Below are 26,239 nucleotides of genomic sequence, written 5' to 3'. Positions count from 1 at the left end.
CACCACCATGATTGGCGGCAACGTCTTATCCTCCTTTGTTAAATAGGCCAACAAATGACCATTCTTATCTATGTATGACTAAGAGATTTATTGTTCACTTGTTTGTCAATCATATTTGTCCTTGCAGACTAACCTGTATCCTACTGGATATTTACACTAGTTTACTCTCTGGTCTATCAATCACCCAGATACAGCACAGGTATTGGCTAGCCACCTGTAATTGGCAGATAAGATCTATGCACAGGTTGGTGTAGAGAAGCCAGATAAAAGTAGAGAAAGATGTGGTTAGAGAGGTTAAGAGAGAGAAGACAAGATAGAGTGGTAGAAGCCAGTCCTAGAAGGAGACAGTGCGGTGAGAAGAATGAAAGTGTGAGTACCACAAGGAGCATTGTTTTTGATGAGAAAAGAAAAAAGAAACAAGTTTATGTAAAGATAGAGGAAGATGGGATCAGCTAACGTAACAATAACAAAAGAGAGACTAAGCTTTATACTGAAAGAAATAGGAGCCAGCAAAAGTAAGAGAAGCAGAAGGATAAAGCATAGAGAATAGGAAAGATTCCCACGCTTTTCACTATTATAGAGTCCGGGCATACAGTGGAGATTTCTGTACTTAATGCCTGCAATGTAAATGAATGTATGTATCTACCTCAAGTAACCAAGTAATGTGCAGTTATTGAAGATTCTTCCTCTCTTCAATAAATTGTTCCACTGTTTGAAAGTCCCTTCTCACCACCGTGAGATCTGCGCTGAGGTACCACACTACTCTCCAGAGGAAAGAACAATTCCCATTTATTTTATTTTTCCCATTTTTATTATTATTTTTTTGTCCGGCACAGGTCTCGACCTGTATATGGACAGGTATCACGTACTTAAAAAATTTACCATTGTACTCTATCCAACTTCTTTTTAGTTGTTTGATATCCATGCTAGTATCAGCTTTGACAGTATCAACCCATCGTGTTCTTTGGCAGCCAGGTCTTCTTTTGCCACTGATCTGTCCAAACATTACAGAATTTTCTAGCGACTCTACTCGCACTACATGGCCAATATATGGGAGTATATATGCCAGTATACATATTCAAATATTCACTGCTACAACTGCCCCCAGATTGACAGGTCTCTCTGTGTTACTGCGCATACGTCCAGATCTGAATATTAATGCATTTCAGTGCAGTGCAAGCTGGGCTCTATGCGCATGTGCGTTATGGCCTATGATGGATGCAAAACCCAATGTCAAACCCCACTGACATAATTTTGTCAATCAGAGGTTTTATTAAGAAATGCTACATAAAACTGGAGCCTTTGATGCATATGTTAATACAGTGTTAATGAGAAGACCGCATCTCAGATGCTGGTCTTGTTGTCTCTTTTTTTTAAGATGGCAATAACTTCTCCATTATGTACTGACAAGGAAATGATTGCTTTTTACCTTACTGTAATACTCACCCAGTACCTCTTTCCCATTGTTGAGGTCAACTGCATTCTTGCTCAACTCTAAAAGACTCATTATCAGTTTTGGAATAACATTATTTTGAGGATTTCCTAGGTGGAAACAAAGTTCCAGTCACTTTGAGTGAAGCCAACTTACTGAACAGGGTCTGCATTTCGGCATATTGTCATTTAGGCAAATTGTAGACAGAATACCTTGAAAGTCGCGCACTATATCTTTCATTTCTTCCTTGTGTTGCTGTAATTGTTTTCTTAAGTCATTAAGTCCCTCCAGTCGTGTTAAAGGAAGTGAATCACAAACGCTTGCAGATAGAAAATGACGTATTTCCTGGAGAGAAAAAATAAATAACCATAGATATCGATCCAAGTGCTGTGCTTTGAGAGAGTGGGGTCACCAGAAGTACAACAGTACACCCAGTTATCTTATTTATCAGCCAGAGTTAAGGTCCATTTACACCCAAAGATAATTGTTCAAAAGAGCAATTGTTTTGCATAAACTGCTAATGGACACTAATGTCCATTAGCAGCTTATCACCTTCATTTGCATGTAAACGAGCCTCCGGAGCTGTATGTAGAGAACAGCATGTGGTCTGTTCTCTGCATTTAGCTTTTTTGTTCTGCCACGGGCTGCCGCGGGCTCTCTGCTGAATACAATGTTAAAAGCGCTCCTGTGGAGAATACAGCACCATAGACGGCAAACACAGCATGCGGTCTGTGTTATCTGCTCTCCGGCAGAACAATGGATTTTATGCTCACCTAAAAATCATCGTTCAGTCAAAGAGTGAAAGATGGGAGCATTTACATGCGATTATTGCTCAAACAATGGCTTTTGAGCGAATTGTGAGCGATAATTGTTGCATGTAAATGGGCCTTTAGACATATCACAACAGACAACGTGTCTTTTCTGTACAAATACCAGTAGCCCCTTCTTCTAATGTACTCCATTATATTAATAATAGTACCTCTATCAGTGAGAAAGCTCCTTTGCTGTATTTGATTTTCTGGTGGGTTTGCCGCAACTCCTTGAACAGTGGGTGGTCAGGGAAGGGGTCCAGAAGTTTAATCGTGTGGTAGAGGTTTTCATTATCCTGACTTTCAATTACCAAAAAGGTCAGTAAGTCGCAAACCTGTAGGAGAGACAAATACTGCGCTAGTGTACTGTACAATTTCAGACAGGATTACGAACAGAACTTCATGAAGCATACAAAAGGGAATTTGTCATTTATATTCAGTTCAATTTCAGGGAGATGTAGATGGAAAACAAAAGAAGGGATAGGATTGTTTTCTTGTAACCTCCCTTAGCACACCATCAGATACATCGGATCACTTTATCTTTAGCTCAAGCCAACAATAGTGGTGTGGATGTGAGGAAGAAAAGCCAGGGTGCAATTAGGTGGGGTTCTTTCGGAAACCACACTCTGGCACCAATTAAGAGAAGCAGCCATACAGTAAAATGTTAACCGCCAAAAGCCTCCAACAGGGAAAACAAAATTTTTGTTACTTATTGTAAAACCATTTGCATTTCTCTTACGATAGCCTATGAAGACCAGAAAAAAAAATCGGTAGCTGTCCCCTTCTCCCCCCAATGAACGTGACAAGAAATGGATTTTACATTAAGTAACAAAAATTATGTTTTTTCATCTGTGTTATTGGGGGACACAGCAAGTCTCCAAGGGATGGGAGAAGGAAAATGAAAGAAGGGAGTATGATCAGTATCCCATTACTCACGGGCCAAAGTAACAGATAGACCCAGGAGAGAATTCAGGTAAATGCATTTTGTAAAACAGAGAACAAGGTTGTGATGGCTAGAAATAGATTTCATCACAAGGGAGGCCAAAGCACTGGCCAAATTCTCCATTGACCTGGAAATGTTCATCCTCTAGTGTAGGGGCATCTCGAAAATAGGACCATGGTAGTGTGGGATAGGAGACAAAGTGGATGCTCTATGGTGGTAAACTGTTGAAATGCATGGGATCATCCCTATTTGCCAGCAGTAGAGGGAAAACCCAAATTCTGGTTAAAAACCCATGCTGAAAATTAACCTCCCACCTGAGCTTTTAAGAGACACTTGTCCATCCCCAGGACTGGAAGCTGTGACTTAACACACTGCAGTGCACTGGTCATCATTCATTTGGCTGTGGTGACACTGTGTCCTCCCTCGATTGCCTAGATATATACAATATATGGAGACTAGCCATAGTTTGACTGGTGGTTGGCACATTAATTACGTGAATGTAATGACAGTCCAACATGTTGCCTAGAAGAAAATATGAGCTGTACGCTACGGAGCAAAAAATGGGTAAAAGTATTATTGAGTCTTCACAATAAAAAGATACTGTGGGAGACAGCAGTTGTGCTCACAGCACAATTGTGTAAATGTACGATAGCAGTATGCAGACACCCTTCCAGGAGGGGAGAGGAGGAGGGCTGGGTGCAAAAAATTGTCCAAGTTAAAGGCAATAATATGGATGGCTGATGCATCTAATTCCTGCATAACCCTGTCAGATACAATGCGTGGCAGAGATATAAAGATTCCTCCCTGGAAAGGATAAAGACTGTTTGATGCCCGATATCACCATGTGATTATGGCTGTACAAGGTCCAGCAGTAATACATTTATTTCCCTTATGGATTGTATAGATGAGGCAGTCCTATACCTGCCTCCAAGGTATAAAGCACCAGATACTGGGCTGAGCCAGATAGTAGCCATCCCGATGGGGAAGGTAGGGAAGGCTGCCTGACCGGTATTCGTTAACTTGTTAGGAAAGATACAGAGTCCTGCAGTATCGGGAGTACCTATCTGATACAGCGGTGAACAGAAGGCAGCTAGATACCTTGAAACACAGCTTAATTGAGTTATATTTAAAGACTGGTAGGAATTGCACTCCTCTTTGAGAAAGACAGAACGAGGCTGCCTACTATGTAGTCACTATAAAATAACGCCACACACAGAGGCTGTGATGGGAAGATTTTGCCATATCTAGGTCAATATTTTGGTGACCTCAAATGGAAAGAGAGCGGGAAAAAACCACCCATTAATTTGAAGCCTGAAGGATAGAAGAGTGGTCTGAGGCCAGAAAAATGATTACAAGAAAGGATTCTTGAGAAATCTGTACTAGAGTATACAAAAATGGAACGGTTGGATCCTTTCTGGCAAGGAAATTAACCCCACAGGGAGTGCGATTAATGTAAGAGAAGTGTGAGACTAAAACAGCATTTTCCTGATGTGGACAGACCAAGTTAGACAGAGTGGTTAAGATTCAGATTCACAAGTCGCCATAGCCTCCAAGGGGGAGACCAGTCTGCCCAAAGCTCATGTACACTTAGAGAGAATTTGAAGTGGAAAAGAGATTTTATCAGTGTGCACTAAGGCAAGGATTGGTCACTGAACTCTTGCCAAACAGCTTGATTCTTAGGTACTGGTGTATTAGATAAGGGAAGCCCCCATGTAGTCAAATAAAATTTGCACGGGCTGCAGGCATACAGCTCCTTGTAGCTGCATACCTGCCAACATTGTTTCTACTGGATAAGGTTGTCAATGTGGCAAGCTGGAATAAGAACTGCGCTACCAAGGATAACAGCGAGGAGGCCCCCATGATCATGCATTAGGGTGCAAGAAGAACAAGCATTGATTATCTGAAAAGGATCATGCAAGGAAAGTTGAATAGGCAACGCAACACCAGTCTTTACAGAAAAAAGGGGGAGGCAAAATGTGCTACTATATGTTGGTTAAAGACGCTTATGAATGAGAGCAAAATAGAACTGTGCAATGCTCAGGTAATGTCTAGGTTATCTGATCCAATGGCCAGGCAAGGCAATCACTCCTCAATGGAAAGGGACATCATGAATGATTAACACTAGCGCTAATTGCTGAGCGTGATCAGTAAGAAGAGGGCAAACCTCAACGAGCAAAAGGATCAAGGATCTGCAGAAGGATAGAGAATCTCCTATCCTTGTTAACCAGAGAAGCGTGAATAAATATTATTCAGAGGAAACCTGCGTAAAGGTATAGGATGGTCAGAGACTATTTGCTTGGACATAAAATGGAAGAAAAAAAAAGTGGAAAAGAACATTGACAACAACTGTGCATCGATGTCAGTTACATACCCTTCCCCAAGGGTACGACCAGCCAACAAGTAACTACTTCATCTCTGGAAGGGAAAAACATGGCAGAAGAGCCTGTCTGGGCAACACCATACAATATATGGAGACTAGCCATAGTTTGACTGGTGGTTGGCACATTAATTACGTGAATGTAATGACAGTCCAACATGTTGCCTAGAGGAAAATATGAGCTGTACGGTGCTGAGCAAAAAATGGGTAAAAGTATTATTGAGTCTTCACAATAAAAGGCTACTGTGGGAGACAGCAGTTGTGCTCACAGCACAATTGTGTAAATGTACGATAGCCGTATGCAGACACCCTTCTAGGAGGGGAGAGGAGGAGGGCTGGGTGCAAAAAATTGTCCAAGTGCCTAGAACCCAGCGATTAGGAGCATACAATAATTTCATCCATACAAGGAGGTAATGATGCTCGCCAGCATTGTGTGATGATGCTACCTAGAGTCTGGAGAAGCACAGTTATATGCCCTACGAAAGGCAATAATATGGATGGCTGATGCATCTAATTCCTGCATAACCCTGTCAGATACAATGCGTGGCAGAGATATAAAGATTCCTCCCTGGAGAGGATAAAGACAGTTTGATGCCCGATATCACCATGTGATTATGGCTGTACAAGGTCCAGCAGTAATACATTTATTCCCCTTATGGATTACCTGCCTCCAAGGTATAAAGCACCGGATACTGGGCTGAGCCAGATAGTAGCCATCCCGATGGGGAAGGTAGGGAAGGCTGCCTGACCGGTATTCGTTAACTTGTTAGAAAAGACACAGAGTCCTGCAGTATCGGGAGTACCTATCTGATACAGCAGTGAACAGAAGGCAGCTAGATACCTTGAAACACAGCTTAATTGAGTTATATTTAAAGACTGGTAGGAACAGCACTCCTCTTTGAGAAAGACAGAACGAGGCTGCCTACTATGTAGTCACTATAAAATAACGCCACACACCGAGGCTAGCATGGGAAGATTGTGCCATATCTGTGAAGTGATGAAAGACGCAGAGTCTCTTAGCGCTCCATTACTCCCCCTATGGAAATGGGAAAGGAGTAGACAAATGTTCATAATGCGTAGTCACGTAGGACGTTACCCCATGATTGAAGGGAGTAATGGAGCACTATATGCTTGCTACATTTGGGCACATTGAACACAGATATGCAGATTGCATTACTGGGGTAATGGGGTGATATATGGTCACTATCTGTGTGCACGTGGGACACGGCTCAGTGGCCTCAGCTGCATGACCATCAGAAGTCCGATGGCCTGAATGTAGCGCACTCACTGGCAGTTTTGCATTCCCAGCAAGCAAGCCTACTGGAAGTCCTGCCACTGGCCAGGACCCACACAAAGTTTTATGGTGCCAGCCAGGACATCCACTAGAAGTGCTGCCTCCAGCCAGCATGCCTGCCTTAAATCTCACAGTCCGAGCCAGAGCGTTCTCCAAAAGTTCTGCCCACTTCCAAGGCTGGCAAGAAGCAGAGTGGTTAGTGCTACTTTGTTCCACTTTGTCTTCTTGGAGGAGGGAGTAACAGTGTGTCTGATGCAGCATTATTCGCCCTCCAGATTTGGGGCCAATTTATTGTTAGGATCAGCGATTTACATTACAGTTTGCTCGTTCGCTCGTGCACTCTGTTTATACAGGCAGATACATCGTTGCCTTGTTCAAATGAGAAATCATTCAGGATCATTCAGTCTTTCACATTTGCTGTATGAGTGAATGAAAACGACTGAATGAGCGCTGTTTAAACCAAACGATAAGTGAACAAGCCAACGATGATTTTTATGCCTGCATAAAATGGACAAGCAAAAAGCAAATTTATTACTTGTGTAAGAGAGTGCAAGCAACCATCCCGAGTAAAAGGCAAATCATAGCAATCCTATTGGAAGCTAGAAATAAAATAAATGCACCTCTGGGATGTATTACATAAAAAAAAAATGGACCGTTTACCTGTTCTTGAATTTCTGCATGAGAATTCGCCAGTGGAATCAGACTTCCCACGATGACACGCAGGTGACTTCCTAATGCATCCTTGCAGTAGGTGACTGCTGCTCTGCACACCCGATGTAAAAGATCCAGACACAGCATGGTACTGCGAGTGCAGACATCATTTGTAGGGCAAAAAACTCTAAAGTAAGGGAAAAAAGGACAAATAAATCTGACAGGTACTGCAAAAGCTGCAAACTAACTTAAAAGGATGGAGGTACGCATTGTCTTATGATACAAGTTAAGGAGTAACACACCACAACCTGGATAATTTCCTACGAGAAACAAGATCTCTGGTAAGAATCACAAAAAATCATTTAGAACCTATATGGGACTATTAAAGGGATTATACCAAAATCTATATAGTTCTCCTCTATCCACAGGATGAGGAATAAGTTTATGAACTGTGGGGGTCCAAATGCCCCCACCGATCCTGAGAATAGAGATTGTCAGGCGCCCATATTCGCAATTTACGGTGTTGTCAATGAAATGAAAGGAGCGGCGCACATGTGTGACCACAGTTTTATTGTCTCCATGACAATGTTTTGGCATACGCCAGGTGAATGTTCCCCTATGGATACTTTCACCATATGGCTAAGAACTTTTCCAGGGCATACACAGAGTGTAGCTCTCAAATTGTAGCATGAACAGAGGCTTACTGAACTAGTACTGCAAGGGACAGCTGTGCGTCTGTCATGCGGAGCCCCACCACTTTAGTTATTGTACACTTCTACACACATACATACGCATTACAGCCTCAAGTATCAAACATGTACCTGTTATTAATATGGTGAATCAAGGTGTAAATGACATCTCTGAGGACAAACGCCCATGCTCCCCCTAAACCGTCTTTAATTTCTGCCAGCAGCAGATTAACAAACAGATGGTAAATGATGAGAATCCGATGCTTTTTGTGGCTATTGTTGCTTTCTGCAGCCTGTTTGCATATGGACAGCAAAATCTTTTGGAATGCATCCTAGAAAAAAAAAAATCAGAATCTGAATTTACTTTCATTGTGAATGATTTCCCCGCAGATGAGCCATAAACATCTTTCATGTGGAAGAAGTGATTTAGCGCTTGATAATGGTTTATTATGGAATAGGGTACTTCTCATTTCAAGTTTTTTTCCCCTCCTGGCTTGCATAACATTCAACAGGGCAGCTACGTCATCACAAGCCACCTCCATTGACATCCGCCACATGCACATTGAAGTGAGGTGTACGAGCCTCAGCTTCATCATGGGAGAACTCTACGATCCTCTGCCACGGCTGTGACAGCTGCGGCAGTGGATCCATTTATCACAGAAGTGATCCCTGGAGCTTACACATGAACGGCTAGCACAATATAGGGGCGGGATTCACGACCCGATATCGCGTTTGCCTGTATAAAGTTAGCCTTAGGAAGCATATGTGATCGTGAATCACTTTCATCTGCTTTGCTGCAAATGAAACTGACAACAGAAGCGCTGGAAAGGCAACAGCAAGACATCCACCAAAAGCCATGGCGATAATTCCTCTCTCCTTATGACTCTGGACCGATTCTAATTTTGTTTTGCATTTTGCTAGTGTCCTTGTCACTACTGGTACATAAGGCGCTACCTGCAGTTCTATCAGGTTGCACAGGCAGTCCTGCTCCTCCAGGGTGGCACAGCCATATGTGCTATTAAAAGAAAGTTTGCTCTGTCTCCTAGTACAGTCTCATAAGCATGGAGTAGATACTAGGACATGGGCCGTTATACAAGGAGAGCTGGACAGGGCTATAGAAGGGCAACAACTTAGAAGGGGGTTCTTTACTGTAAGAGCAGTGAAACCGTGGAACTCTCTGCCTGAGGATGTGGTGATGGCAAAATCCATAGAGCAGTTTAAGAGGGTACTAGATGCCTTTCGAGAGCGCTATGATATTGTAGGATATAGACATTAAATAACCAACAGGGTTGTTGATTCGGGTCTTGGAGTCAGTGGGAACTATCAAACGTTGATCCAGGGATTATTCTGACTGCCATTATGGAGTCAGGAAGGAATTTGTTCCCCCAAATGGGCTAATTGGCTTCTGTATGATTGTTTTTTTTTTTGCCTTCCTCTGGATCAACAAGAGGGGGTGTAAACAGGCTGAACTAGATGGACATTGTCTTCATTCAGCCTAAAATGCTATGTTATCAAACCAGCATCGGAACTGGAGGAACCTATTTTGAAACTGTTTAACGGATACTATTGATGACCTATTCTATTGATGCCACTTGGGTTCCCAGACAATCAGTTGATCCTTGGGTCTGCTATCAGTGCGATCAGAGATGGAAGCAGATAGCTCTGTGAACATTGCAGCAGACCGTTTTGGGACTACTTTCACTGCAGCACCAAACTGGGCAGCTTCAATAAGGACAGTTCTATCTGCTTCCATTACTGTTGGAACTCACGGGATAGGTCATCATTAGTAAATGTCCTGGAGAACCACTTTAAACTTCAGTTTGATTTGCAATCACAACTTATAAATAGATTTACGCTATGTACTCACTGGAGTTTTTGAGAGAATGGCAATAAGATTTTTCTGCTTGCTCTTGTGACAGCTGCTTATATAATCCAAAGTTGCTTTGATCACAGAGGAAGGAAAATATGGGGGGTTTGGAGCTGGATCCAGTTCTCTGGAATAAAAAGGTAGAGGTAGTTAGAAAAATGTGAAAACATTAACAAACTTTTACACCGTAATAAAAAGGTCGACAAACACAGAAACGGCTCAGCAGCTTGGCATCCACCAGTCCTATGTAAAGTGGAAAGCAGCAACCAATACACTGGGAGGAATAACCAACCAGTATGTAAGTGCATGGTTCAGCAAAGGAGGAATAATGTAGCAAGTCAGAGAGCTAGACTATCAAGGAGTCCTGTGAGTTGCAGTAAAATCACAAGATTATTAGGACTCACAAATGTAATTTTTTGACATAAGTTAAGACTGCTTGGCGACCATTGCAAAAAATTCAACATGGTTGGATTGTTTTGTGATGTCGCATTGTTGTTTTTGGCTAACTATTTTATCCAAAATACCCCGCTCAATCTCATCGGTGACTGAAGTCACATAGCCCTTAACCCCTTAGTGACGAAGCCTGTTTGCGCCTTAGTGATGGAGCCAAATTTTGGAAATCTGACGTGTCACTTAACATATCATAACTCCGTAAAGGCTTTGCATATGCAAATGATTCTGACATTGCTTTTTAGCCACATATTGTACTTCATTTAGGTGGTAAAAATAGACCCATAGAATTTGTGTATATTTATTAAAAATGCCAAAAAGTGGAAAATCTTGAAAAAAATTGTCATTTTTTTTCACATTTTCAACTGTAATATCTCAAATACACTACCGTTCAAAAGTTTGGGGTCACCCAAACAATTTTGTGTTTTCCATGAAAAGTCACACTTATTCACCACCATGCGTTGTGAAATGAATAGAAAATAGAGTCAAGACATTGACAAGGTTAGAAATAATGATTTGTATTTGAAATAACATTGTTTTTACATCAAACTTTGCTTTAGTCAAAGAATCCTCCTTTTGCAGCAATTACAGCATTGCACACCTTTGACATTCTAGCTGTTAATTTGTTGAGGTAAGCTTGTGAAATTGCACCCCACGCTTCTAGAAGCATCTCCCACAAGTTGGATTGGTTGGATGGGCACTTCTGGCGTACCATACGGTCAAGCTGCTCCCACAACAGCTCAATGGGGTTCAGATCTGGTGACTGCGCTGGCCACTCCATTACCGATAGAATACCAGCTGCCTGCTTCTGCTGTAAATAGTTCTTGCACAATTTGGAGGTGTGTTTAGGGTCATTGTCCTGTTGTAGGATGAAATTGGTTCCAATCAAGCGCTGTCCACTGGGTATGGCATGGCGTTGCAAAATGGAGTGATAGCCTTCCTTATTCAGAATCCCTTTTACCCTGTACAAATCTCCCACCTTACCAGCACCAAAGCAACCCCAGACCATCACATTACCCCCACCATGCTTAACAGATGGCGTCAGGCATTCTTCCAGCATCTTTTCATTTGTTCTGCGTCTCACAAACGTTCTTCTTTGTGATCCAAACACCTCAAACTTGGATTCATCCGTCCACAACCCTTTTTTCCAGTCTTCCTCTGTCCAATGTCTGTGTTCTTTTGCCCATCTTAATCTTTTTCTTTTATTGGCCAGTCTCAGATATGGCTTTTTCTTTGCCACTCTGCCCTGAAGCCCAAAATCCCGCAGCCGCCTCTTCACTGTAGATGTTGACACTGGTGTTTTGCGGGTACTATTTAATGAAGATGCCAGTTGGGTACCTGTGAGGCGTCTGTTTCTCAAACTAGAGACTCTAATGTGCTTATCTTCTTGCTTAGTTGTGCAACGCGGCCTCCCACTTCTTTTTCTACTCTGGTTAGAGCCTGTTTGTGCTGTCCTCTGAAGGGAGTAGTACACACCGTTGTAGGAAATCTTCAATTTCTTAGCAATTTCTCGCATGGAATAGCCTTCATTTCTAAGAACAAGAATAGACTGTTGAGTTTCAGATGAAAGTTCTCTTTTTCTGGCCATTTTGAGCGTTTAATTGACCCCACAAATGTGATGCTCCAGAAACTCAATCTGCTCACAGGAAGGTCAGTTTTGTAGCTTCTGTAACGAGCTAGACTGTTTTCAGATGTGTGAACATGATTGCACAAGGGTTTTCTAATCATCAATTAGCCTTCTGAGCCAATGAGCAAACACATTGTACCATTAGAACACTGGAGTGATAGTTGCTGGAAATGGGCCTCTATTCACCTTTGTAGATTTTGCACAAAAAACCAGGCATTTGCAGCTAGAATAGTCATTTACCACATTAGCAATGTATAGAGTGCATTTGTTTAAAGTTAGGACTAGTTTAAAGTTATCTTCATTGAAAAGTACAGCTTTTCCTTCAAAAATAAGGACATTTCAATGTGACCCCAAACGTTTGAACGGTAGTGTATGTGCAAACATACTGCATACATTTTTGCTCAGATATATATTTCCATCTGTTCACTTTATTCTAGGTGCACGTTTGAAAAACTTTTTTTTTTTTAACCATTTAGGAGACGTACAAATTTTACATTAATTATCAACATTTTGAGGAACACTTTATTTTCCGGCACCAAGCCAAGATTGCAAAGACTCATAGGTGTCAGAATTATAGATAACCCCACAAATGACCCCATTTTAAAAACTACACCCTTTCGTGTATTCACTGAGGGGGGTCAAGAGTATTTTGACCCCACAGTTTCTTTTCAGGAATTAATGCAATTTAGAGTAAAAAAAATAAAATTTCATATTTTTGCAAATACATAATTTTTAACACAGGATTTTTGAAAATGAGGATTTACACATCAAAATGGAAACCCCGTTTGTCCTGTGTTCAGAAACATACACATTGTGGCCCTAATCTTCTGTCCGTATGTACAACGGGGCCAAAACCGAAAGGAGCAGCCGGTGGCTTTCAGATCAGACATTTTGCTTGAAGGTGTTTTAGGCCCCAATGCTCACTTGTAGACCCCTCGAGCGGCCAAAACGCGGAGGACCCCCACAAATGACCTCATTTTGGAAACTATACCTCTTAGCGCATTAATCTAGGGGTGTACTGCATATTTTGACCCAAAAGTTTTTGAATGAATCCAAGCAAAGCAGAAGTAAAATATTACGATTTTTTTTTTTAATCAATTATGTGATTTTAAAAACATTTTTTTTGGACAGCAGACATATGAATGAAGGCTTTCACCCAAAAATGGATATCCCCGTTTGTCCCGTGTTCAGAAACATACCCATTGTGGCCCTAATCTTCTGTCCATATGCACAACGGGGCCCTAACTGGAAGGAGCAGCGGGTGGTTTTCAGAACAGACATATTGGTTGAAGGTGTTTCAGGCCGCATTGCCCACTTGTAGAAACCGTGAGCGACCAAAACGACAGAGAACCCCCACAAATGACCCCATTTAAAAAACTACACCCCTTAACGCATTCATCTGGCGGTCAACTATGTATTTTGACCCACCGTTTTTAAATGGATTGAAGCAAAGCAGAAGGAAGAAATTACGACTTTTGGTTTTTTGGCAATTAAGTCATTTTAAAAATAGTTTTTTTTGTATAGCATACATAGGAATAAAGACGTTCACCCCAAAATGTATACCCCTATTTGTCCCGTGTTCAGAAACATACCCATTGTGGCCCTAATTTTCTGTCTGGATGCACAACGGGGCCCAAACTGAACGGAGCGTCAAACTTTAACTGTGTTTTGACTTTTACGTGATCGCCATTATCCATTGGATAATGGCGATCACGTGACCGAAGACCGCTCACCGCAGCCCCCCGTGACATCTCTAAGCTCTTGGCTACCTTTAGTAGCCAGGAGCAAGGAGATTTTAAATTCCATCTTGCCCTCCCCAGCTTCTGCGCTTGCGTCCGCCATTTCGACAACGGGCGCATGCGCCAAAACTGGGGGAAGGTCCGCGGATAAGGATCCCGTTAGGGGACCTCGCCGGTGGAATTATTTAAGTAATTTCACCTCCCCTTACAGATCCAATCCGTGACGGGAGGTGAAAATTGAGCTTTTTTTTACTTTTACATGATCGCCGTTATCCATTGGATAACGGCGATCACGAAACTGGGAAAAGTGTACCATGGCACCCCATGAAATCTCCAGGCTCTTGGCTACATTTAGTAGCCAGGTGCGGGGAGATTTTAAATTACCGCGCCAATCTGCGGCTTTTGCGTCTGAGTCCGCCATTTTGGCGACGGACGCATGCGCAGAAGCCGGGCAAGGTCCGTGGATAAATCTGGAGGCTTAAGGTACCCAATTTCATCTCCTCTCATGGATATGATCCATGAGGGGAAATGAAACAAACTTGTAATCTTTTTTTTTTTTACACTTTAACTTTTTTTTAACTTTTACATGATTGCTGCTATCCATTGGATAGCAGCGATCATGTGACAGGGAACCGCATACAGCGGTTCCCGGTGACAGCTCCCTGCTCTCGGCTACTCATTCTAGCCGGGAGCAGGGAGTTTTTAAATTTCCCGGGCCTCCCGGCTCTCTGCGCATGCGCGTGGTGTAATCCGTCTGGCACGCATGCGCAGACGCCGGCGGCAGAGCCGGAGAGAAGAGTGAAGATGCCGGACGCTGCGGAGGACGGGGGTGAGTACTCTCAGCTCCCCTTACGGATCCAATCTGTAAGGGGAGCTGAAATCTTAATTGTTTTGAACTTTTCTGTAACTTTAACGCGATCGCCGGTATCCGGTGGATACCGGCTATCGCGTGACCGGGGGTGGGGTCCCGCGGCCCGGGATGACAGCTCCATGCTGTCGGCTACCTCCGGTAACCGGCAGCATGGAGCGATCACGTCCTGAGCCTGCAGGGCCTTTATTCCTAGAGGATGCAGATTTCTACGTCCTCTAGGAATAAAGCCCAGCAAGCCAGGATGTAGAATCCTGATGGGGCCGTCACTAAGGGGTCAAGTCACTCTGAGGAGGGCAGGGAGAGGCAGCGAAAGCCCTCCCATCATGAATACACCGAACTCATAACTAACTGTCCAGTGTATCATTTTGATTGCTCCTATTAGCCAAAAAGCACAATATATTTTTTCCCTTACATGGGGCAGCATGCTATGATGACAAATTTGCTATAAAGGGAACCTTTCACCAAAATCATACTGCCTGAACCGTGGACACCATGAACCCAAAACAGGTATGCACAGAGCTGCCGTGTATGTTTTATCATTAAACGAAGCATGGTTTCAGAGTAAAACACTGATGTTTTACTTAGGAACGCAGCTCAAAGTCATGTGGGAAGGCCACGCCAGCCTCTCCCCGCCTTCATCATCTAGAGTGACAACTCTCCTCTCTTTTGTGCATAGGTACAGAGCTGTCACTCTGTATGCTGTGGGTGGAGACAGGCTGGCACAATCCACCCCCATGACTTGGGAGCTCCGTTCAAACAAAATTTAAAGTGCGTTTTTCAAAAACACCACAGCGTTTCAGAATAAAACATACACTACGGCAATCTGCATACCTGTCCAGGGTCCATGCAGCTCGTGGTTCGAGTAGCATAAACCAGGTGACAGGTTCCCTTTAATTTAGATGGTACATTTTCTTCTTAAAGACTTGAACTGATGAGATAATTTGTGGCTCACATATCCCTCCTCTGAGAGCAGCACAGTCATCAACAACAGGCTCTGTGTCTTCACATTTTTATCAATTCCCAAGTCGATTTATAATAATGTTGTGCAATGACCCAACATCAGTAGCAGCGTCCAAATGCTAAAAACATCATTGAGTGACTAAGCCTCTGTCAGTGCATATTTACCTTGTATACTGAAGAATGTCTTCTGTGTTTGGCTCTCCATCACGTGGTGATTCATGCAAAGTCATCAGTAACTCCACGACAATGTCTGGTAGATTCCGCAGAAATAAGTTATCTATTTGCTACAAAAGAATTTGTCAACAGGTTTCACTTATTAGAACATAATGTAACACTTACTTGAATCAGGTATGAATAACAAATACATTATTATACAGTAAAAGTATTCAAGGTGGCATAAATGGGATATAATAGAACGCATGCTGGAGACTTTGTGGATTACCAAGTATATTGGATTTTTCTTTATTTTAGGTGGAAGGGATGCTAGTATCTTACTATTATTTTGAAGCAAACAGAGAAATACCTGTGTCCCCAAGCAGCTGTCATCTCGTAGCAAATCATAGACTTTTGATGCAACTTCCCTGTTTGTCTTCTCGGTGTCACTGGAACATTCAGATGCAAAATATGGTAAGATGTTCACTAAAATCCGAGGGAAACAGTTGGCCAGCAGGACCTTCCAATCTTCCTCAATACACTGAGCAATAGTTTTGATTTCATCAAACGCGCTCCTTATGGCTAGAGGTGGAATAAGTACTTTGCAGCAGGATCTATAGTGAGGAGCAAAAAGTATGGATGAAAAGAAAGAAGATAGATAGATACTGTATATACTCGAGTATTAGCCGACCCAAGTATAAGCCAAGTCAATATGTTTTTTCACAAAAAAATGGTAAAACTTATTGACTCGAGTATAAGCCAAGCTATATTTGAGTATATACTAGGTAAAAAAAAAATACAATACTCACCTCCCAGCTGGCATCTGTGTCCTCGGCGCGATGGCCCCTCGCCCGGCAGTGCAGCAGGCTGCTTCAGACTTCTCCCCGCTCTCATCTCCCTGCTCGGTTTTCAATTCCTCCGCCGTCAGCGCTGTGTAAGTAAGCGCTGTGACTGGATCAAGTGCCAGCCAATCACAGCAGACGCTCGATAAACCAATCAGAGCCATTCAGTGAATGATCGCGCGCCGGCTGTGATTGGCTGATGCTCGAACCAATCACAGCGCTTACCTACACAGTGCTGACGGCGGGGGAATTCAAAGCTGAGCAGGGAGATGACAGCGGGGAGAATTTTCAAGCAGCTTGCCGCACCGCCGGGGAGACCATTGCGCCGGGGACACAGACGGAGGCTGGAAGGTGAGTATTGTGGGTTTTTTTTTTACCTCACTCGAGTATAAGCCGAGGGGGGACCTTTTCAGCATAAGAAAAGTGCTGAAAAACTAGGCTTATACTCGAGTATATAAGATAGATAGATAGATAGATAGACAGATAGATAGACAGACAGACAGACACTAACCTGTAGAAATCCTTGAGATCGGAATAATCTAGCAAAGTATAAGGAAACGTGGACACATTGTATTCTGGAACATTCATTCTAAGCCATTCAAAAACCAAGTAATCTAAGTGTGAGGTCATCAAATCCTTCATATTTCTGTATCCCAGGGTAGTAGAAACCTTTTCCAAAACCTGTGTGCAAATGGAATAAAATCACCTCATGGATAGCATAACAGTGGAGCAAGGTGTTCTAAAATAAATGTGGCGCTCATCATGTACTCCCATTTTTGTTACAACTCATAACACAATTCTGTCACATTTAGCACGTGTGTCGACAAGCAGGACCACGAGATCCAGGGGAGGAGGTAGGTTGGAGAGAGGAGAGGGAAGGGGAGAGGGTAGAGGGGTTTGAATGCTTACCTTTCCACTATGGAGGAAGACAGCTCCAGAGCTCCAGCAGTACGCCTGCTGTGCTTGCCTGTCTTTGAGAAGGCAGGGAGGGAAAAGGAAGGTAGTTCTCCAATTGGGGGCCACTGTGGCTGGCAGATCAGGGTCAAATTGATAGTTATCACCACCTCCTTGCCTTCTAAGGGTTGGGCCGGCAGCAGAATGGTTAATACCATTCTGTTCGCTCTCCTCGGTGGGGTAACAGGGAGAGTCTGATGCCAGCTCTGTATTCCCATATTCAGAAAGGAAATAGTTGGAAGATGGGTGAGAGGTCTGCCTCCTACAGAGACTAAGCTAAGGACTGATTAGCTTGGTGCCTCCAGGATATGTATAGCTGGTAGAATTAGCTAACACTTTTTTGCTTAGTGTCCGCCTCCTAGTTGAAGTAGCTATACCCAAAGTCTTCAGCTGTGGCCCTCAATGACACGATTGAGAAAGCCCCTTTAAAAAAAGTGAAATCCACAATAAAAGTTTGACATTTTTGGCACGCTGTGGATTTTCAAATAGATGAGATTTGTGGTGTGGTATCTGCAGCCTAGTAGTAGAAACCTCAGGCCCAAAAAAGACTAATATAAATACATTAGTATTGACTTACCTTCCTGATAAGTTGAGGATCTAGGTTATTTTGCTTCACAGACTGGCATATGGCAAATAATGCCTGCTTCTCACACACTGGGCTAGAGAACAGGATCACGGACACCAACATAAGAAGTGTAGCATTCCTGTTATACTTCTCGTCAGGTAGATCTTCTGGGTCCTGCCTGCTGCGAGACTGAACAGGAATAGAAATACAATGATAACGATTACAGAATGAGCGTATTCACTTTTTTCGCTGTCCTGTGTGAAAAAATAAAAGCATAGCTAATATAAAATATAGAGTTTAAATTAAAGATAAGAACACAAAATGTAAGATGGTATTACCAAGTAACACATTCCCTCCTGAACCTTCATGTAGACACTTTCAAAAGCCTTCTGCTGCAATTTAAGGGGAAGAGCCTGCAACTTCACATCCTGGAAGAGTCTGTGAATGATTAGTATAAAAGATATTATTGGCATGCAGGGAACTGTCCAACCTCATGATAATAGGTTTTTTAGGCTAACAGAATAGGTGTGCGGATATTGCTACCTCATAGCAGCATGTGGTCTTGTGAAGGCTCCCAGTGATGCCATGACTCTTTGCCTATTAAGCCCTGCCTGAGACTTAGCTTAAAAGAAGATCTGTCAAAATACAATACACTGCAATACTCAAGTACTGCGGTATATTGTATAGGCAATGAAATGTTCAAACGTTTTCTTAATTATAACTAAAAATTAAAAATATCAAAAGTTTAGAAAAAACCCTTTTCATATTTGTAACAAAAAAAGCTAATAAAAAAATGAATTATTAGGTATTCTTGTGTCCAAATTGTAAAAAAATACACAACAGCAGAATCAGATACCCGATCTCCAAAAAAAAAAATATTACAATAAGTGATCAAAAGTTATACGTAACCTAAAATGGTATCAAAAGAAGTTATAGATCATCTCACAAAAAAATGAGCCTTCACTGAACTAATCGACCGAAAAAGAAAACAATTATAACTTTCTTTAACTCCTTAATGACGCAGCCTTTTTTTCTTTTCCATTTTTGGCTTTTCCTCCCCCCTTTTAAAAAATCCTAACTCTTATTTATCCATCAACATAGCTGTATGAGAGCTTGATTTTTGCGGGACAAGTTGTATTTTTCAATGGTACTATTTAATGTACCATATAATGTACTGAAAAAATTCTAAGTCGAGTGAAATAAAAAAACTAAAATTTCGCCATCTTTGGGTGCATCTTGTTTCTTTTTTTGCAGTACTACTTTTTTTTTTTTTCAACTGTATTTAATTTTTTTAAATTTTCTGCCGCCAAAGTCTGACAGTCATAGCTTTTTTTACTTTTTCATCAACCTAACTGTGCTAGGGCTCATTTATTGCGGGAAGTCCTATAGTTTCGGTTGGTACCAATCTGGAGCACATACGACTTTTTCTTCGCCTTTTATTAGATTTTTTTCCCTTGGATACGGGGGTGACCAAAAAGGCGCAATTCTGCAGGTTTTTTTCCCCGACAATGTTCAATGTACGGAGTAAATAACGCATTATTTTGATAAATCTGACTCAGCGATACCATATATGTGGTTTTGTTTTATTTAGATTCTTTTATTATAGATATGGCAAAAAAAATTTTTTTAAAAGCTTTTATTACCTTTTTTTTTATAATCAGTAAAACTTTTTAAAACTTATTTTTCTTGTCCAAAGGGAAGAAGAACTTGGAATGCTTTGATCGCTCCTGCAGTATGATGTAATGCCACATTACATTATACCGCAATCTGAGGCATTCTATCAAGCCACGCCACAGGCATGGTTTGGTAGGCATTCTGCTATGACAGCCCTGGGGCCTTTCAGAAAGCCCCTGGCTGCTATGACACCTACAAGGCAACCTGCGATCTCATTGCTGGGGGCCGTATGGGATCCCGGAACATTAGTCGGGGGATTCAAATGCCGCTGTCAGAATTGACAGAAACATTTAAAGGGTTAACAGCTCCGATGAACCACACTGCTTATCAGAGCTGGTGTGGGCAGGTGACAGCTGTAACAAACATCTCTGCATCACATTGTACAATGTAAAAACAAACTACAAAAAATTGCCATTTTTTTCCATTTCACGCCACTTAGAAATGTTTAAACGATTTTCAGTATGGCGACATTAAAAAGCAAGTCTTCATATGGCTTTGTTGGCAGAAAATAAAAGAAGTTATGATTTTTTGTAAAGCCGGTAGGAGAAAACAAAAATTAAAAATAGTTGTGTCTCCAAGGGGTGAAAGAAAATAGAAACATGATAAGAGCTGTACACTATAGAACTGCTTCAGATGTCGCTCTTTGTGATATTGAGGTCACTTATATCCCCTCTAATATCATGACATGCTGAGGTTCTCTGCTCTGAAATAGGAATTTTTATGTTAAAGGGGGTTTCTCCATTCAAAGTCTATGGAACTGATAGAGTGAAACCTCGGATACCTCTGTCTGTCCCACAGACTCTGAATAGAGCAGAATAGCACATGCTCCACACTAGCTCTATTCAAGCTCTTCCTCACTGTGACGAGGAACAAGTTGTGCAGGACGTCCATTCCATTAATTGGTGGGGATCCCAGAGATGTGGCCCCTAGCGATGACACATTTATCACTGTCCTATGGAGAGGTGATAAATATCGATAATAGGAAAATCCCCTAAAACTTTAGATTATCAAAATAAAAAACACCCAAGAATATGCACAATGATACCTGTTTGCAGCCTGGGCAGCAAGCATACGAACTTGCTGATGGTTATCTGCAAGGAACTCTGAAAATGCATCTCTCACAGAAAGATCTGTCTCTCCTACAGTTAAAATTGCCCACTTGCTCTGAGGGTCAACCTGTAGTACAAATAATGCAAGAAGAATGAATTAAAAACAACAAAAAAAAGGTCTTATGTGAGAGAAAGGAACAGAGCATCTACTGTGTTAAGAAAATTGTAGATCAATGTATCAGTTAATTATTCTATATTGCATTGTAGACTAGAAATATATAGCATGATACTACTATAAGTAGTGGAGGGGTTAAACGAGACCCTTCTATAGGCCTGCATGTCTTCTCAGGAAAATAGATTAAAGATGAGAGTCTACTAGACCCCCCATGTATGCATATCTATAGACAGGAAGCTATAAGACTACAGGGGGTAGACTGTAAGGCGCCTTTACATGCATTCCTTTCTCCTGAATTCATAACGGTCTCATTGTATGTAATAGATACACCTTAGAAGGTGTAACTTATGTTAATCATTTTTGTTTTAGCCTATTATGTATTTTACTCATCTTGGAGGTATATACATTTTGCTGTGATGTCATTTAGGGTATATAGGCTTTGTCCACCTCAGAATAAAGTAGAAATCACTTGATACCGCACAGGCTGGTGTGAGTTGTATTTCTCCTGGGTCCAGACTACTACACGGAATCTGATAGTCTTCTTCTTGATAAACAAATTCTCTCCACATACTATGCCCAAAATCAAGCCTGTAATCTGTGTGGGAACCAGTAGCAGGTAAGAATGAAGTACTACACAGTGCTCAGTGAGTGCCCTTCTCTTTAACCACTGTGGACAGGTCTTGAGAAGAAGACCTTCTCCATTAACTCCTAACTTTGTTGTAAAAATGTAATATTGCAGGCCAGCTGATGTTGTAGTAATAGTAATATAAATGTGTTTCTTAAAGCAGCCTATGCAAATATATGTATGTATATATTCATATATCCACCTTCAAAGAAAATAGCTAGCAGTCAAATGGTTAACTGGCTCATTCCTATGCTGGTATCCTGAAAAACACGCCTCATCTCAAGTTCTACAAGGTCCTGAGATGTGTTTATCATGAGAAACACCTGTGATGTCCTCCACTCATAAAAGGGGGGCTGCTTCTTATCTATGTCTTGGATTCCTTAGTCCAGGCAGAGATATTGATAGTGTATTCTAGTTGCGTTTCCTAGAAATTACGTGTTCACATAGCAACATACACCTGGGGCGTAAACATATGTTAATCAGCAGCCTTGTTACAGACTAGGCCAATCATGATGTTGGGAGGGGTATGCATGTAATTGGTGCATCATATTCAGTATAACTGTATTGTATTTCCTTACAATAAACCAGAAGGGTATGGGGGCTCAAGGGGAATACCCCTGAGTCCAAATACATATATTCATGCATGAAGCTTCTCATTATAACCAATCTGGAGCAAACCAGTGAAATCTTCTGGAATATGATTTATTCCTATAACACTGATCTTGGATGGGTCTGGTCTGCCACAAGGGCCAAGTGATGTTGATGTTTCAAATGGAGTTGGACCTTTACAGATTTTTAGGTTTATAGGTGACAAAAACAAAGAGGCTGCAGAACGTCAGCCAAAACCATGCCCCTGTAACACTGACATTATGTACTGTATGCAGCACTCCCACTTAAATCAATAGGACTGCAATGTGCATGTGTATATACACATACTTCTCTAGTTAACGTTGTACCTCAATTAAAGTTTTCATACTGTTCACAAGTGCCACACGAACCGTTGCTGTATATTTTCCATCCTTTGTTAACTGCCTATGAAGAATATGTGGAAAAAGAATATGAACAGCAAAATACATGAAACCAACTTGTGGTGATATAAAAAAACATGACGTTGATGTAGCTGTTAAAATGGGAGACGTACCAAAATGCATAAATTACATTTAGCAGCCGGCCCTCCGCATCAGATGTCTCCTCTGTGTCCTCTTGATCCTGCCCCAAACACCTTACAATAGGAAGGAGGCTTTGGAGAATGGCAGTGCATACCTTCTGGTCTCGTCTATAGGCTGAGCAGATGTCTCTAAATTTGGCATAAGGTCAGTGGATGCAAAGTTAGACAGGTAAGATGTCATGTGTAGGATAGTATTACAAATCAGTATATATACCAAATGGTCTCTTTATCAGAAACACTGGCCTTTTCATGATTGGAGCTTCATTGCATAAAAGCTAGAGCCTTGATCCCAGAGTGCAACATAAAATAAAGTAAGCAAGTTATTCTTTGAACAGTTCCAGTGTGAATCAGCATTATGGTTTATTCTGACGTGTGTATATCGGCCGTGTTTTCACGCCCGGCCGATATCCGCTGTCCCTCTCTGCAGGGGGAGGAGGCAGGCCGAGCCGGGAGAAGTGCACTGAGCTCCCATCCCCTATCCGCTCCTCGCCACTGTTTGCAATGCGAGGGGCGGGGACAGAGCTAAGTTGCACCCCCTCCCATTGCAAATAGTAGCGGGGGGCGGAGAGGGGTAGGGAGCTCAGTGCACTGCTACCGGCCCGCCTGCTCCCCCTGCAGAGAGAGACAGCGTATATCAGCCGGGCATGAAAATCAAGCAATTTCAAACCAGGCCTGTCATCGTTGCTAGACTAACCGGGCAAGTATTTCATACACTGCTAACCATGTAAGGTTTTCTGGTGCAGTGATGTGGAGAGTATACCGAGAATGGTGTGATCAAGGAAAAACATCCAGTGAATGGGAGTCCTGTGGATTTAAACAAATTGTTGACAGAAGGGGTCAGAAAGAGGATGTCAAGAATTGCTCTGACGAACAGGCGCTGCAGAGTTCAGCAAATTACAGCTAAAGAAAACTTCCTTAGCACAGATGGGTTCTAACAGCAGATAAGAGACTAAGAGAAACAGTAAGGTGAGACTCTAATGCAAAATAGCACAAACATTGAAACACGTAGCAGTAGAAAAACATTGCCTGATCTGATCAATTCAGATTTCTGTTGCACCGTACTGATGACAGGATACGAATTTGGCGCAAGCAGCATGAATTGATGCACCCTTCCTGTCAGCTGTTTTGAACATGTCAGCACCTCCATCTAATTGCAACTGCACAAATCTCTACTGTCTGCATGGGCCAATATTCCTGCAGAATGATTTCAACACCTGGTGAAATCTACGCCATGACAAGCTACAGTGATTCTGAGGGTCAAAGGAGGTGCAACGTGCTTCTAAATAGGTATCAGATAAAATGGCCATTCAGTGTATAATGTGCGTAATAAGCTACAGGCCCATAACGTACCAATATCAGAAGGAAACAAGCAGGTTTTTTTCTCATAGATACATGAAAAATCTGTAAGAAAAAAAATCATGGCTTGCCCCAACATGCTATATTATGAAGCAATTTTTCTAGGGCAGAAGACGGAGCCTCGCTTAAGTACCAAGTACAGGAGGCCTAAAAGTTAATAAAAAGTATGTCAAGTCAGACAAAAAAAAAACCAAACAACTTACGGAAGAGATTTCAGCAATACATTAATGTCATCTATAGGCAGACCAACATCTTTCACTGGAAGGTCATTCAGCAGCTGTAAAAACTGCAAAAAAAAGAAGTAAAAGCAGAAAAATGAAAAGGTGTAGTGAAGAGAATTATATTCCACAAGAGCTTCCCATTTTATGTGCTGTTTTTTTCTTGCTCAGCAAAGTAACAATGTGAATTGTGGAAGGGCCGTGAGTCGGATGCCTTCCACTGATTTCAATGGAAGCCATTCACGTAAAAATAAGAGCATGCTGCATTTTTTCCTCCGCGAGCGGAAAATTACAATTGTTCTCTGCTCGTGTGCAGGAAAAAGCACTTTTCCATAGCATGCTGTGGAAAGTATATGCTGCGGAATCCAGAGGCGGATGTCTGCTCCAGATTCAGCAATGCAAATCCAGTCGTGTGCAGCCGGCCTAACTGCTACAATTAACGTTATCTCCAACCATTGCTGTTGCAGGCAAGTGTTGGCTGTGAAAGACAGCCAAAACCCGCCTTGTATGCAGTGGGCTCAGCTCCCGAGCCTTCGCCATACAATGACACCCAATGTGCACTCTACTTGTATGGAGCACGTAGAGAATGGATTATAGGACAGCAAGCAAAGATTTTGAAAACCATGAGAAATTTTGAAAAGTATATGAGAAAATTGTAAAACATTTCATTATAGATTGAGCAACCTTAATAAGTTGAAACTGTAGAATGGGCTAACTTTGACTGCTCACAAGTAAAGCTTTATTCACATGGGCAGAGAAAACTGTGAGTGTATGTATTACAGCTTTTTTTTTCTTTCAATTTTACATATTTAATAATCCGCTTTTCACACGGGAGGAGAGTAAGCATGTTTCTTGCTGTAATGTTGGAATAATCAATCACATCATGCATTATTAGAAACATACAATATGGACAGTCTTTTAATCATAGATTTTTAAAATCAATGCAAATACACTGTAAAAAAATAAAAATCAAGCATCTAGAAGTTGTCATTTTGCCGCAAAACAAGGCATGCAGTTACCGTATTTTTCGCTCTATAAGACACACTTTTTTCCCCTCCAAAGTTGGGTGAAAAAGTCAGTGCGTCTTATAAAGCGAACCTACCGAGATCAGACCTGGCTGGAGCTGAAAAGGATCGTGAATCCTTCTCACTGTGCTGCCGGCCGTTTGCATACAAAGCCGGCACAGCAGTAGAGCAGAGCGGCCGCACAACAGCTGATTGCTGGGGGCGGGGGAGGAGCAGGGAGCAGAGCGGCCGTACAGCAGCTGATTGCTGGGGGCGGGGGGGGGGGGGGAGGAGCAGGGAGCAGAGCAGCCCATACAACAGCTGATTGCTGGGGGCGGGGGAAGAGCAGGGAGCAGAACAGCCACACAACAGCTGATTGCTAGGGGCGGGGGAGGAGCAGGAAGCTATTGTATAGACAGGCAGCTCCTGCTATATTGCTGACAGTGTGATAAAGATAGCAGGTCAGCTCCACACCAGCACCCATACAACAGCTGATTAGTGAGAGGGGGCTGCTGCTCCCCCCTGCCTCAGCAGTCAGCTGTATGTACAGATACTCTCACATCTGCCAGCTACATAGGAGAGGAAGGGGCAGAGGAAGAAAGATCAGCCAGTATTGTGTATATATTTGTGCCTAGTTATCCAGAACCATAATGATACATGCCATGCAGGGTTCCTGGAAAGTTGGGTGACAACTAATGGAATCATTACATTGTCACTCAGCTCTTCCAGGATCATGAATGCCAACTG

At 42.2% G+C, this 26,239-nt stretch overlaps 1 protein-coding gene across 1 annotated transcript in view; it reads right to left on the bottom strand.

Annotated features, from left to right (window-relative positions):
- Window positions 1-26,239, bottom strand: part of ATM (ATM serine/threonine kinase) — a 123,935-nt gene that overhangs the window by 60,113 nt on the left and 37,583 nt on the right. Inside the window, exons 19-33 of the mRNA XM_066582087.1 lie at window positions 24,474-24,556; window positions 22,888-23,043; window positions 22,703-22,778; window positions 20,943-21,073; window positions 18,562-18,661; window positions 18,236-18,412; window positions 17,216-17,385; window positions 16,233-16,476; window positions 15,875-15,993; window positions 10,063-10,189; window positions 8,328-8,527; window positions 7,516-7,693; window positions 2,412-2,576; window positions 1,645-1,777; window positions 1,447-1,542 (exon numbers count right to left, since the gene is read on the bottom strand). Coding sequence (XP_066438184.1) covers window positions 1,447-1,542; window positions 1,645-1,777; window positions 2,412-2,576; window positions 7,516-7,693; window positions 8,328-8,527; window positions 10,063-10,189; window positions 15,875-15,993; window positions 16,233-16,476; window positions 17,216-17,385; window positions 18,236-18,412; window positions 18,562-18,661; window positions 20,943-21,073; window positions 22,703-22,778; window positions 22,888-23,043; window positions 24,474-24,556 — 2,155 coding nt within the window. The remainder of the gene's footprint in view (window positions 1-1,446; window positions 1,543-1,644; window positions 1,778-2,411; window positions 2,577-7,515; window positions 7,694-8,327; window positions 8,528-10,062; window positions 10,190-15,874; window positions 15,994-16,232; window positions 16,477-17,215; window positions 17,386-18,235; window positions 18,413-18,561; window positions 18,662-20,942; window positions 21,074-22,702; window positions 22,779-22,887; window positions 23,044-24,473; window positions 24,557-26,239) is intronic.

The sequence above is a fragment of the Eleutherodactylus coqui genome, chromosome 1 (assembly GCF_035609145.1).
Source record: "Eleutherodactylus coqui strain aEleCoq1 chromosome 1, aEleCoq1.hap1, whole genome shotgun sequence".
NCBI lineage: Eukaryota > Metazoa > Chordata > Amphibia > Anura > Eleutherodactylidae > Eleutherodactylus > Eleutherodactylus coqui.
Note: the sequence above shows the minus strand (reverse complement) of the source record. Positions and strands in the feature narration are given on the sequence as shown.